General features: G+C 40.6%; 2 protein-coding genes across 2 annotated transcripts; one reads left to right on the top strand and one right to left on the bottom strand.

Annotated features, from left to right (window-relative positions):
* Positions 1-3,514: 3,514 nt before the first annotated feature.
* Positions 3,515-10,164, top strand: pnn (pinin, desmosome associated protein). The gene is made up of 9 exons (XM_053433979.1): positions 3,515-3,663; positions 4,104-4,181; positions 4,898-4,969; positions 6,140-6,215; positions 6,799-6,893; positions 7,044-7,119; positions 7,586-7,741; positions 8,023-8,161; positions 8,269-10,164. The coding sequence occupies exons 1-9, from the start codon at positions 3,551-3,553 to the stop codon at positions 9,489-9,491; spliced, it is 2,028 nt and encodes a 675-aa protein (XP_053289954.1). The 5' UTR covers positions 3,515-3,550; the 3' UTR covers positions 9,492-10,164.
* A 768-nt stretch (positions 10,165-10,932) lies between these two features.
* gemin2 (gem (nuclear organelle) associated protein 2) lies at positions 10,933-14,559 on the bottom strand. The gene is made up of 10 exons (XM_053433982.1): positions 14,275-14,559; positions 13,949-14,033; positions 13,471-13,560; positions 13,185-13,244; positions 12,862-12,972; positions 12,494-12,538; positions 12,323-12,391; positions 12,021-12,131; positions 11,669-11,727; positions 10,933-11,332 (listed from the first exon to the last, which is right to left on the bottom strand). Exons 1-10 carry the CDS (start codon positions 14,394-14,396, stop codon positions 11,293-11,295), a joined length of 792 nt encoding a protein of 263 aa, XP_053289957.1. The 5' UTR covers positions 14,397-14,559; the 3' UTR covers positions 10,933-11,292.
* Between the last annotated feature and the right edge of the window lie 112 nt (positions 14,560-14,671).

Raw genomic sequence — 14,671 nt, 5'->3', positions numbered from 1 at the left:
TTTATTAGAGTCTATAACACATAAAATGCCTGACGACATCCTTAACCCTACACCCTAACATGCATTCTGCAAGAATAAGAGTTTAAAATATCTAAAGGTAATATTAAGAGGATTGAAATGACCAGCTTCCAACATGACATGTAATGAGGTGGAGTGGATCTGAACATAAATACCCAACAAATAAGACTGACCCTGCCAGTAATACACTCATTAATTGCAAATCCTTTACATATTATATCATAGATTCCCACTTCACAAACCATGTATCCGCTCATAACATTTTTTAAAGTTCTGGGCTGCCATTGAATCAGGAATAGACTCTTAAAAAAACTAAAGATAATGGAATACATATCTTTTATCATTAAGATTGCATAGAATTGAATGGAAATCAATGGCTGCATTGAACTGTGGCAAAATATTTAAAAATTAGAAATGTATAAGTGTATGATTTCCACCTCAGGAAACATCGGAACACAGTTATTTGGTCTTTTAAAGGTAAAGTGTCTCACATAGACTGAACATCAAAAATGGAAGACATGTCTGCTCCCTAAAAGTGATGCCGAAGAAGTCAGGCTGCAGTATAGGTCAGAGGTCTTCAACAGGGGGTCCGCGGAGGTACTGCAGGGGGGTCGCAAAATGTTTGGTTGATTAGACAATTTTTTATATTTTTTATAATCTTTGATTTATTTTCTAGTGAATTTTGTCCACACAAATATAAATGTGTTTAAATACACATTAACATGCATCGAACATATTGTGAGGCTGATATTACCCTCTGCCTGACAACCTCAATCTGTCTAAGGTTAGATAAGTTGTGTGCTACCCATCAGTGTCCGACATCTCACTAATGTGGGAGTATGTGTGGCATCCAGAGATGGCTTGAGGATTCACTGTCTCTTTTACATGTATGTTTAAAATAAAAACTACTGAACTACTTTAATAGCTCAGTCTTGTATGCAAGGTTTATGTTTACAAATGGCAGTGGCATGGCCACCCTGTACCTTGCACATGTTTAAATTAAAAACATGAATATATGAACCCGTGTAATATTTGAATAGCTTAGTATTGAATGCACAATAACAGGGTAGCTATGTTTATATGTGGCAATAGGCCCAGTTTAATATAAAACACAATCTTATACAATATATAGAGTCGGGGGTCCCTGCTCCATCTCTCCACCAGTTTGGGGGTCCTTGGCCTGAAAAACGTTGAAGACCCCTGGTATAGTTCATAAAACCCACCTCCTCAGGTTAGTGGATGGGACAGGGATCAAACTCAAAAAGTCAAAATAGGCATCACAATTTTATTTTAATCAAAGATGGTTTACTGTCTTTTTTAGATAGTCCCACTGCTGTTGTTCAAATGATATGTTTTGGTTTTGATTAGTAATTTGAAAATATAAAAACTGTGTGAACGTCATTGACAGCTGGGATGATCCCGTTGAGTGTGTGTATTGGTGGGACAATGCTCAATAGTTCAGAAACAATATTCTGTCTTGTAAAATTGATTGTGTCCAATTCAAAACCAGTTCAAATAAATACATTTTGAAGATTACCGGGGTTAATAAAGGAGTGTTTGGGAAATGTACAGGCTGCTAACCACTGTAACATGGTACCAGCTGGTATCAGCTCTATACAGAGATTCGATGTATTTGTCCTCACAGACTCCATCACAATCAGGGTTGTGTTTTTTTTTTCAAGTACCATTGCTAAAACGAAACCTTTAAAACAGTAAAGTTTTTAAATGCCAGAACTGAAACACAAAAAACAATGGTTGACGATAAGAGCGGCATTTTTATTGCTAATAGCAAATAGGAAGTTGAAATGTATAATACCTGTGAACAGTTAAGAGCATACTTAATTTAAACATAGAAATGAGGGAACAAGTCTTGACAAATTTATATAATGCAATAGGAACCTCTGCCCAAGTCGGAATTTCGACTTTGAAGGTCCAAGATGGATGCTGCATGTATTAACAGTAGTGAAAGCTGTAGTGTTCACTGCATATAATTAATGCTCATAAACCTGCTTTAAAAAAACATGGAGGTAGACAAGCAGGCAAAAAATACACCTAATTTACCCACAGCCAGTAAACATCTCCATGATCATTACTGTGTAATAGATGAGTCACGAAAAACTAACAAGACTCTTAGAGTGAAAACTAAAATGCTGCTAAACTGACCAGCTGCTGGTTCAACAGCTGGTCTGAGGTCTGCATTCAGTAGGAATTATGCAAGTGGATGTTTGGCCGGTTTGTTTGCATCCAAACACACATCCCCACACAGACGGATGAAACAGATGAACCCAGTGGCTAATCAGTTTGAGCTTGTTTTCTGCTTTAGCTCAGACAAAGAGCTCGTTCAGGTCTGGAGAATCCGACTATAAGATTACCATGACGCTGTGACCCAGTTAAACTGAAGCAATCCCAGATTTGTGTGGCTGCCATGGTTACCTGAAGGTGACAAACCAAAAATTAAATCTGTCATCCCCAACAAATGAATGCAAAAATGGCAGGAGAGGGATTTGAGAAGTAGGATTTTGGTTATATAACTGGGCAATGACCTTAATAAGTTTGTAGAATTCCTGCTTATCAAGACCTACAGACTTACACAATGTCACCGAGCTGTGTCGGACATGTCTGTGTGTTGAGTGGGAGACAACCATGACTTTGATACTATTGTAACTCTTGCTAGTCTTTGAATCTCTACAGTGGAGTCATAGATGCCATTTTGAGTGCAACAAGCCTTTTCACGTACCTTACTCTAACCTTAACCTAACCACAATGCACATCTTACCCCTAACTTTAACCAGGATCTCAGAAATGACATTTGAAAATGTAAATGTAATGCTGCTGATAATACAGAGTTGATTTGCAGTTTTTGATACAATTCAAAAGGATAGAACCCGGCTGTCAATGGCAAAAAGAAATGCTCATACACTGATAACTGCAACATACTTTCTTCTCTCCTGTTCTAAGTACGATCTCTGAACACATCTTTAAAATCTCTGAAAACACCAATCACACCAAGACAGTGGGTTTATGTTCATATATTTCTCATGTTAAGATTCTATATGCTGTTGTTCAGTGTTGATTAAATGCTTGTCTATAGGTAGCACCAGTAACAAGTAGTCATACATTTTGAATTGATATATATATTCAAACTCGCCATGTTTGGAGCGTCTTTTCCCTTCAGCAAGGTTTACTTTAGTAAGTAAAATATAGTATATGAATTATATATTTATATATTTAAAAATGATGTACATAGAATATTTCGCCCATCACATTCTCATTTCCATCTCTTTATCTATCTATCTATCTACCTATCTATCTATCTATCTATCTATCTATCTATCGATCTATCGTGAAATAATATCAATCAATGAAATGGATAATAACAGCCTCCAGAACTCCATGTGTCTGTGACAGATGTGACTTGAGCAGTAGGTGGCGGTAATGCGTCACAGCCTTTCATGTCAGCTTCATTTTAAAGAGAAGAAGTTTAAAACGTAGAAGAAGGAGGAACATGTGATACGCACATACTGAAAGCAAGATGGCGGTGGTAGTGCGGAGCTTGCAAGACCAGCTCGAAAAAGCCAAGGAAAGCTTGAAAAGTGTAGACGATAATATTCGCAAATTAACCGGACGTGATCCCAATGAATCGAGGTAAAATTCCAGTGATCTTATTTCGCCGTTGGCTTCTTTCTTGCTATAAGCTAAGAATATTGCTAGCGTCCAAACGACGCGGCTAGCATGAGTCGGTCAACTCGCTAGCTAGCACACGCACAGACAATCGTTGTTTTCCCAGATGAACCTACACGTATGTCCACACTGGATAATTACACATACATACCTAGTCAACAAATTGGGAATGTAAAATTACTCTTAACCCTGAAGTAAAATGTGCAGTTGGTTGAGCTAATGCTAGGCCTCGTAGGAGGCGTTGTCTGAGTGTTTCCAAAAAGAAGATTGTCTCGATATGTTAGCAATTTCCGCCTTCAACAACGAGGCGACACTTTAAATACGTTGTTCGCATTTAGCTTCCGTTAGTGAGTAGATGCACCGGGTTTATTGTGGCTTGATCTTGTTCCCTGTTTTGTTTTCAGGCCGGGTCAGATCCGTCGGCTCGGCGGCCCCATGGCAGGCGTCGGAGGAGGTAGAGGCAGAGGAATCAACCTGCTCAGGTAAAACTTGGCTCTGGATGGTTAATGTCTAAAATAAAAACACAGCTGGAACTGACAGTCGTATAGAATTGTATTATAGCCTTTTCTGTTTATAAGACTTATTATTGACAGCATTTTAAATAGACCCAGAATCACCATGTAATAGAAGGGATTTGGAATCAACTCTGTACACAAACAAAAATGGAGCATTGTGATTTTCTATATACTGCTTTACATGGCCGTACCTCATAAACTGGCAACTAGACTGTCACTCTGTAATGTTTATAACTTCAATCTCCTCAAATTAAATTGTAGCACTGCCAAATTCCACAGACTCAAAAATATCTGCCCAATTTCTTCCCCATCAAGATCCATTAGCTTTTTCCTGTGGAATATTGAACTTCAGTGTGAAAAAAACCCAATAACTCTTCCCCCCCAGATCCTTATCTTTACCAAACATTTAATAGGTTCTTTCCTGACCTTTACCACATTCTTCCAAGTCAGGAATTTCTCTGCGCAGACGCTTTCACAACAGCAAAATGTCTCATCGACACTAGCGCCGGCCCTACTCAACACAAACTGTAGACATCTTCGATGGTGTATTATACATTTGTCACCGTATTTTCATCCGCATATTGGACGATGACACTCTTTAATTTGTCTGGAATCACTGGATGTGAAATCAATCAAGCATCACTTCTAAATGTGGTCTTTAATCTCCTACTTTTCTTTTTCAGGCGCAGTCTCTCCGAGATAGGAAGCGGCGGCCCTCCTGCCAAGCAGAGGGACATCGAAGGAGCCCTGCTGAGGTGAGCATCGTTTCTTTTATTACACATCAACTTGTGTAATAAACATGAACTGGGAATCGCTACTCTTCTCAGTTTACAATTGAAATTTTGCTTCGATATGAATTTGATTTTCGATGGAATAAAGCTGTAAACTGTGCAAGAAAACTTCAAACCTCGCTGCATTATTTACAGTGTGAGCGTGTGTCTGCTTGTTGTGGTCATTTTATCCTGGCTCCTGCCTCGTGATGTGCGTGGCAAGTGAACTGAGTGATCAGGTCCTAGTAACTTTTGATGAGTGATGGTGTTAATTGGTAAATTGTGCGCTGGTTAGCGGGAGTGTGGAGCGAGGCCACAGGAATCTGCAGCATGGTACAAACCGCTGCGCTCATTTTGCAGCGACGGGCCGTAGTGGAAACCAAATGTTATGACTTAATGTTGCCACTGTTCTTTACCAAATTAGACATGAGCACACATTTTCACCTAAACAGACTCGGCCAATCTCTTCTCCCCTGTGTGTGTGTGTAAACTCCACCTCACTCAGTCTTCAGCATAACATATGAGATGAGAAAATCGGACTCGCTAAAATGTTGCAGTTTTTTAGTAAAAAGGGGTCACTCAAGGGAAAAGGCATGTATGGAAAGATCGATTCCTCCTCTTAATGAATCGATATCAGATTCTTAAGATCGATTTAAATCAGAGAATAAATGTTTTTTATTTTATTTAAAGGTTTTTCCTAAACCAAGCCTTAATACAAGGTCATGAAGGTAAAATAAAAAAGAGATCAGGAAAAGTAAAGACGTGTCAGTGTACAGCTTCGGCTGCTTTTGCTATGAAAATAACAGATTAGATTTGGTGAAAGAAACGCTGGAATAATATGATTTTATATTTTCTAAGTATGTTCTATATAATTGCATGTAATGCCGATATGAGTAAAGATGCCTCTTGTTGATGATGAATTTGGGAATCTTAAACTGGTTTATGTTCGTGTGGCTTTTACACTTTACACACTTTACACAAAAATGACAATCCTGTTCTTTGATTTTGACATGCTGCTGCTTCAAGGCAATTTTTTTGTTAGCTTGTGAGCAGATCACACCCATGGCTATATTTGGCTTTCTGACAAATGCTATTAAGGTGCTATGTTTAGGTGATGGTTAAATATCAGTCTCTCATGTTGGTGTCTGTCTGCAGGCTGGCGGGGGACCAGAGGGCCAGGAGAGATTTGCGCCACGACAGTGACGCCGAGGATGACGACGATGTCAAAAAGGTAAGGAACATGTTGCTGCTCATTTGTACAGCCTGTAGATATAAAGTTGGCCGTGTAATTTTTTTTTTTAATTGATTCCCTTAATGCATCCTGATAAATGTTCTGTGTGCTGCTTGGTTGGGAAGCAGCAGCACTTGCAAGTATTCTTAAAAACATGGTATTTATGGAATTCAAGCCCATGTTGTGTAGAACGATTATTTATCCTTATGCTGGTTTTCACCCTTACTTGAGACCCTTTTAGAGACATAACAATCAAACAGGATATGACTCGTAGCAAGTTTTCTGTAGCAGAGACTTGAGTTTGACAAAAATCCAGTGGTTCCGAAAATTTGGAACCAGTTTATCAGGAATTGTTTCTTGATTCCCATTCGTAGTTATGACAATATTGAGTTTCTTTAGATTTTGTTTTATGTTTTGACTGTTTATTTGCCTTAACAATGTCCACTCCTTTTCAATATCAAAGGACCCCATACTGCTTAAACTTTCCCATTTTTGTGAATTGTATCCGGGTTTTAGCTTTTGTTATTTTATTTCAATATCGACTGGTACCAACATAGTTTTTCCTGTTTTCTCCTCACTTCAGCCGGCGTTGCAGTCGTCTGTTGTAGCTACCTCCAAGGAGCGAACACGCCGAGACCTCATTCAAGATCAGACCATGGATGAGAGGGGCAAACAGAGGTAGGTCAACATGCCTTGAACAGGACTACATACAGATGATATTTTTAACTTGATGAGATTAATTTCGTTGGCCCTACAAATAGTGGAAAAGGGGGAAAATATCTTGAATCAAAGGGTCAACACTGTTGAGAGTTTTTTTTTCCTTGTCAGGAATCGGCGTATGTTTGGCCTGTTGATGGGGACCTTGCAAAAGTTCAAACAGGAGTCAAACGTCTCTACAGAGAAGGTGAGGAGATCTTTCCAGTTAATGTAGTTTTGTGTGCATTAAGAATCATTCTTTGAGTTGGCAAATGTCATCCAACAAGGCAAAGACAATAAAATGCCCTGAGAATAATTCCGTGTGGTTTCACTCAGTTACTGTTTCAGATGGTTTTTAGTTACGAGTCACTGGACTCTTTTGTTGTTAAAGTGTCTGCTTTGATTTTAGAAAATGAAGAGTAATAGATGTAATCATGACCATAGTGCGTATCGCTGTGCTAAATGTGTTAATTGTATTGTCTCTATATTTTGTAGATTCCATTGTTAATCAATATTTAAGATAAGAGATACATTTCTGATTTACCCATTTTCAGACAACCATCTACAAATTTGTAAAGTGAAATTACACAAATTAGTAAATGCGTTTGGTTGGCTTTCAAGGATTGTTCTTGTCGGCTGTCGATCCATTTCATTGATTTCCCTCTTATCTGCAGCAAAAGAGGCGCACAGAGATCGAGCAGAAGCTTGAGGTTCAGGCTGAAACAGAGAAAAAAAAGGTGGAGAATGAAAAGAAGGGGCTGTTTGAAGAGAGGAGAGCCAAACAGACTGAGCTGAGACTACTGGAGCAGAAGGTCGAACTAGCACAGCTGGTAAGAAAGAAGTACAGAAAGTAAAATGGTTACTCAGGTTCTCTTGAGCCGTTTTCAGTTTCATCGAGTGCCATTGACCAAATGTTTTCTTCTGACACAGGAATATGTCGTCAGCTTTGCGTGTGCATTATAATTTTCATTTCAGTCCAGGGACTATCTAAGAGCTATTGTAGGGATAAAGAGCAACTAGTAGAAAATAATTGTATTCGCTTAAACAAATTCACTGACAGTTATACAGGGTGTCGGAGAAAGATTTTTCCATTTCATTCTTTCATCTACAGCAAGAGGAGTGGACCAGCCACAACAATCATCTGGTGAAATACATTCGCACTAAGACCAAGCCTCACATATTCTATTCCCCTGGGAAAATGTGCTCCGCAACACAGAAACTCCTTGATGACTCCACCAAGAAACTAAATGGTCAGTAGGGCTGAAAGCATCTGTGTTTTTGTATTACAGATCAGTCTGTGTCCTTACTACTGGCAGATGTTGGTCACTCTTTAACCTCAATATTTGTTTCTTTGTAGTTGTGTTTGAGGAGAGGCGTGAGGCTTTTGCCGAACACCTCATTAAGATGGAATCGCGCCCCAGGCGACAGCCAAACCGTGACCAGGACGGCAACACTGCGGCAACAGGGATGGACCACCCAAAGGAGGGTAAGCCAGCAGGTCAGGTAGTCAAGGTTACAGGTAACAAGGGAGATGCAGAGATGGAGGAAGAGGAGGAGGAAGATGAGGAGGAGGATATGGGAAAGGAGGGGGATAGAAAGGTGATGGAAGAGGAGATGGATGGGTTGAAAAAGGCAGCTGAAGAGGGAGAGAGGATGGAGTTAGGTGAGGTGGCTAACGAGGAGATAGAGAAGGAGGAAGAAGAGGAGGGAGTTAATGGTAGCGGGGAGCAGAGGGAAATGGGAATCAAGGAGAAAAGTTCAGGGTTAGAGAAGATGGAGGTTGAGGGGAAGCAGGGGGACAGGAGGAAGGAAGAGAAGGGAAAACCAGACAGTAAACAAGAGCCAACAGACTCCCAGAATGAAAAGACCCTAGACACCAAGTCCTTTGAACCAACTAAAGCCAGCCAGGAGGCACCAGACACCAGTCAGCAGCCCCAGCCCAGCCCCTCTGCAGAGGAGCCAGCAGAACAGCCCTCTGAGACCATTGGGGCATCGCCTGCCCCAAAACCCCAAGCAGCCTCCACCATAGTTGGGCAAGTAATGATCACCCCTTGCTTAGAGGTCCAGAACTCTGCAGCTGAGAACCAGGCTTCAGAAGGGAAATCACAGCTGAAAACCCCACAAGCACAGCCCGATTCCCAGGAGGCTCTAAGCACCACCAGCCCTGCACCCCCCAAGAAGAAGGATAGCAGTGGGAGGGGGAGGAAGAAGGAAAAGGAGCCGAAGAAGGGCCACAGTCACAGCAAAAGCTCCTCCTCTTCCTCCTCCGGCTCATCCTCCAGTGGAAGCTCTTCATCTTCTTCTGGATCCAGCCGCTCTTCGTCGTCCTCCTCGTCCTCTTCCAAAAGCAGCAGTCGCAGCCGAGACAGTAGTAAGCGCAAGAGGAGGCCATCAGACAGAGGCGGGGACAGGAAAAAAGGAGAAGACAGGAGTCACCATAAGCGAGGAGGGAGCAGCGGAGGTGGAAGAGACTCGAGGGCATCGAAAGAGAGGAGAAAGAGGAGTGATGAGGGGAGGGGCAGGTCGTCCCGGAGTGAAAGGGAGCATAAAGATAGAGACAGGAAGGAAAAGAGACGCTAATCTAGTTCTCATTCAGCCGCTGTGCAATGACACAGGAAATTAAAGCTCCAGTGATTTCATGCCATGAGATGATGGTAGTTTAACCGTTTATTGTAATTTCACTTTTTTCACATAAAGGCCCAGTGGTAGTTTTAAAGCAAGTCGATTTAAACCAAAATGAAACATGGACGACTGCTTATTGTTTTCTTCCAATCGTAAATTTGACCATTTAGTCACACGGTGCAACTGGCAGGGCTGCTCCTAGCGCTGTTTCTAATTGGGCTCCTGGCGACATAGATTTGAGGTAGGACAGGTGCGTTTTAGTCGTGTCATTTTAAACTGGATGAATTGTTCTCTTGGTCGGACTTTTTTTTTTTTACAGAGGTCTTTTTTGGCGCCACAGTGAACACATGCTTTTTAAAATGTTTTCCTTTTTTTCATCTTAATCCTCATGCCATAGGCCGGGGTATCAGTGGTTATGCTAGCAGTGATCAGTAGTTGTGTTTTTCAAGTTAATGTGAAAACACTGTTAATTCCCATTTGTCTCCACTGTTTGATCGATGTCACGGCCTTAGTATCCTCACATGGGTACACGTGTGATCTGCTTAAATATTGTTTTTGAATCTGTTTCTCCATGTTTTTTTGGTACCAATTGATGAAACGCTTCTAAATAAAGTTGAGGTATTCGTGGAAATGTGTCTTGTTATATTTGAAATCAAAGTCATTATTTTCAGTCATCTATAGGGTCTATAAAACACATCACTATTAGATTCCTAGAATTCCACACTTAGTTTAAAACAAAGGGTTGAAAAGATGGAACTAGTGAATGTTGGAAAAATAACATCCAAGTAAGTTACCAATTTTGTCTATAGTTTCCGCTCAATACACACTTCAAGAGTCTGCAATTTCTAAACGCATCCAATTGTTTGATTAGTGTGACACAATACCCAGTAAGAAGCATTAAACACCATTGGTTCACGAACCTGTCATAGCTTGTTTCTCTAATGGAAGCAATCTGATGCATTGGGAATGACTGAAAATGGAAACGTGTTGCTCAAATGTCGTGGTTTCAGCTGTGAGGATATTTCACTCTGGACTTAATTGTTGGACCTGTTATCAGTTCTGACAAGTGGTCAACTCCAAGTACGTGTTTGACAGTTTTTGGCTCTTCATTTCCCTGCTCAATGTGCAAATAAAGCCATGTGTTTGCTAAGACCAAGACGTTTTTTTACCCAGTCTAAGTTTACAGGAGTCCGGAGCGGCTAAATGGTGGTGTATTTGTTGTGGACAAATTAACAAAAGGAAACTGAAAAGGTTAAAAATTGCATTTTGAGTCATTGTTTACACCAGGTCTGAACGGGGTCCTTTGACCTAGTTATGTCATGGATGGCCAAAATACCAGTCTGTCAGCTATAATGATGGGTGTGAAATATTGATACCCAAAAATTATACAAGTCATCAGTTTAATAGAAAAATCTGACATTTATTAGGAAATTTTAAACAAAAACCATAAAAACATCAGGGATAAATTCACTAAGAAAAACAGACTTCCTGATTAAAACAAAAGTGATGCTGCTGCTTCAGATTGTAACAGCAGAGGTCAGTTCAGAGTCAATAGCATAATTCATGCCTTGTTCATGACTGAGGACCGAGGCTTTCATCTGAAACTGTGCAGAAACACTTGGATGTGTTTATTTTGATTCTTTGGGGACAAATCTTGATCGTTCCGACTTGTTGCTCGACTGTAGACTTTGCTACATCAGTTCGCTCACATCTCATTCTTCTTAATGTCCTGTTGATATCAAACAGCTTGACCTTGTGTTCACTGCGGCTGATCTGCCAGGTCATTCTGCTCAAAATATCTGCAGGTTACAAACAGGAAATTCATTTAGTGTCAGATAGGAGTTTAAGGAAAAAGATCCCCTGGAGTAAACATATACAAAAATAACATACGAAGTTTATTATTAAAAGTGCATCAAGAAATAAAAAGTATAATTTTTATGTCTGTTTGCTGCATAGATTCCATTTAAGTTGTTGAATGTTGGTATAGTCACTCAAATAAATCAGATATGGGTAGTTAGAGTTTTGAATATACGTTAAGTATGGGGTCTTTGGGTTGGAGTTAATATTACCAAAAACATACACTCTGTATATAAAATATGATGTGATCAGAATGATTTGTACTCGGTAATAGATACCTGGCAACAAGACAGATGAGCAGGTTGAGGGCAGGTAGTTTCTCATCATCCTGACTCTCCTGTGGAATCATGGGAGCAGGACACATTGTCAGGTCGAGTATCACATCAAGAGTCAAATTCGGACATGCCTTGCTATAAAGAGTTTGTTAAAATAAGTTCTACAGAAATACTTTCTTCTCTTTATATAGAAATTCTGCAACAATCTGGAGTAAGTATTGTTATTATATCTGCCCAATAAATGTCCTCACTGACGGATAAAAGCATCACAGTGAGTAGCAAACACACACACTGGTGTGTTTGCATAGAGGACGGGCAGTGGTGGAGTAACACCGGTTAGAGGACAGAGTCGTACCAGCGTGCTGCGGAGCTGAGCACATCTCCTGGCCAGTTGTCTGATGCAGGAGTGGGCTTCAGGCAGTAAAGGCTTCTCCAGGCAGGACAACAAACCAAACAACCAGCGGCCCTGGAACAAACACACGGTCGTCATGTTCTGATGCTTTATTTCCAAATGTCAAATTTACTAACAATATTCTACTGAAAACAAATGAGCCTAGTTTTCCACCTGCAAGACAACGAAGAAATGTATCTATAGCATTGAACTGAACAGGACCCAACAACCGACTTAAGAAGCTGTAGAATCAAAACCAAACTCACCAACTGTGGAGCAAACTCTCTCTCCTCAAACCAACTGATGAGAGTCTCCAACACCATCAACACTGTGGACTGTCAACACACAGAGAGATGATACAAATCAGACTGTTACACTGGTGAAGAGAGGGGGTGTCAGTTTGATAATGTGATGATTCACATGGGGAGATTATTTACCTGGTTGAGTCTGCTGACGATGCTCAGGAAGGGAGGGAAGCCGACCTGAACAGAGACATCAGTTAAATTTAGTTCTTTACAATTAATCATAATTTAAACTCTTTACACACTTATCAGTATGTCACATTGAGGTCTTATATAATTAATTTATAAATTAAACTCTTTATTTATCAATAAACAAAAGCAAGAGAAGTGAAGCATTTAAATTTTCACTTCAGGCTAGCTGAACAAAATTTGAGATACAACTGTACCAACGTTTTTAACGTAAGATTTTACTTTAATAGAACACAGTAAATAATATATATATATACACTTTTTTAAGGTAAGGAGTTTCTATGACTTTATTCAAACAAACACATTCATACAACCTTGTTGTAGTCCAGTGCTGGTTCTGCACCTGTGTCACAGGATGATGTTCCCAGATAGACGACCTCCCCTAAACAAAACCTCTTCCAGCCCTCCTCATCTGTTAGCCTTGGCTGTAAAACACACAAACTTTAATATTACATTTACAATAAGTATCTTATGCAGTTTACCTTTTTTTGCATGCGTGTGCTGTATACGCATATCAAAGAATCAGCAAGTGATTCTGCTCAAACAGAAGCTCCTGAGATGAAGCATTCAATATGATGCTGTCAATTCATACTGTTTTAATGACTGGGTGAAACTTGTCACTCTGGCATCTACTCACCATCAGCACATTGTCATCCAGAGACTGGCTGCTCCAGTGGTTTCTGTTCCTTGTGATGCTCTGAAAGCAAAATGCCGATCAGAGAAATGTTTTATCCAAACACTGAGCCACGTAACTTTTCTTATATTACAATTAACTAAAAAAAAATTTAAATCCATCAAATGATCAGATTAAAGAAAAGTCACTGACTGAATTAGAAAAATGGGATACATTGACTATGTTCAAGATTTGGAATGTTCAAGTGATTTTAATTTAATCTTAAGAAAGGAGCTGGCTCTTGTTTTACCTGTCTGACATCCGAGAAGTGACCGACTTGCTGCCGCTGCCAACTGAGACTGGGGCAGAAACCCATGGGAGCAGCATGGCAACCTGCCACCTGAAAACCAGAAGTATATATCTGAGACACGTGAGGGGAAAGAATATATGCATTTCCTCAGCTGATCTATTGGAATACTAGTGAAGTAGTCAGTGGGTTTTACTTATACGTTTACAAAATATACTTGAGTAATTGTTGCTTGGTTTAATTTGTATATCGTATTTGCACATTCTTCAATGTCTTTAACATGAATATGTCATCTCAGCACAACAGCTTAGGACAGCAGTTGTAAAATCTATTCTAAGATACAAACAGCATCTCAAAAACAAGTACAATGTACACAGAAGACAAATAAACAGTACATTTAAAGTGTCATCATACTGCAGTATCCAGTACTATGTTCCTTTCTGCACATATTCCTTTCTTGCCAGTGTGTTCATTTACTCACAGAAGCATTCACTGTTTGTGTCTTCTTCAGTTTCTTGGGGTCAATCTGAGCAACAACCACCTCTGGACATAATGACGCCTCCAACCTGACCAACAGGAAACACATTGTTACAGCACAAACCCTGAAGGTATACAGAGAAGCACCTATAAATGGCCTCAATACACATTTAAAACTTGTATTTATGTTCTCGTGTTGGATATAAAGTTGTGTATCCATCCATGTCCCTGTTGTTGAGAAGCACTAGGCGGCCTCACAGCCGCACACCGCAGGAGAGCGGCTCTCCTCCCCCCGGAGAGCAGGAGGAGCTGGGATGTGGGTGAACTCACTGGACTTGTCGCAGATACTCCTGTGGGTTTCTTGGAGGTCCCTTCAGGTCCAGCTCCTCTGCACTGGCTCGGCACTCCACGGGCAGCAGCCTGGGCATCAGCTCCTCCGTGTCAGACTTCATCGCGTCACTGCTCGGTGAACATCTATCGGAGGATCTGAGGGAGAAGGTCCGCGGCTCCGGCTGAAGCGTCCAATCGCGATTTAAGAACCTGTCGTGACCCAAACAAACCAGCTCTTCCTGCACACAACTGTTCGCACACTAGACGGCCATCTTGCTTGTAAACGCGGAGCGACGCGTGACGTCTTTTTTGTGCGCGGGGGTGGTTGTCATGGGGATGAACGCCGCACGTGCCGCTAGTTTATTAGATAGAGGGCGAAGTCCAGAAAACTTCCACC

Source organism: Pleuronectes platessa, chromosome 11 (genome assembly GCF_947347685.1).
Source record: "Pleuronectes platessa chromosome 11, fPlePla1.1, whole genome shotgun sequence".
Lineage (NCBI taxonomy): Eukaryota > Metazoa > Chordata > Actinopteri > Pleuronectiformes > Pleuronectidae > Pleuronectes > Pleuronectes platessa.
This window is presented reverse-complemented; position numbering and strand designations above follow the sequence as displayed.

What these genes read in the sequence shown, in the direction of transcription:
- pnn (XM_053433979.1), top strand. Translation starts at nt 3,551, where the DNA reads ATGGCGGTGGTAGTGCGGAGCTTGCAAGACCAGCTCGAAAAAGCCAAG. An exon ending in AGAGGAATCAACCTGCTCAG is followed by an intron (nt 4,182 to 4,897) that starts GTAAAACTTGGC and finishes TTTCTTTTTCAG; the next exon opens with GCGCAGTCTCTCCGAGATAG. An exon ending in GATGAGAGGGGCAAACAGAG is followed by an intron (nt 6,894 to 7,043) that starts GTAGGTCAACAT and finishes TTTCCTTGTCAG; the next exon opens with GAATCGGCGTATGTTTGGCC.
- gemin2 (XM_053433982.1), bottom strand. Translation starts at nt 14,396, where the DNA reads ATGAAGTCTGACACGGAGGAGCTGATGCCCAGGCTGCTGCCCGTGGAG. An exon ending in TCGTCAGCAGACTCAACCAG is followed by an intron (nt 12,392 to 12,493) that starts GTAAATAATCTC and finishes GTGTGTTGACAG; the next exon opens with TCCACAGTGTTGATGGTGTT. An exon ending in CTCAGCTCCGCAGCACGCTG is followed by an intron (nt 11,728 to 12,020) that starts GTACGACTCTGT and finishes ATGATTCCACAG; the next exon opens with GAGAGTCAGGATGATGAGAA.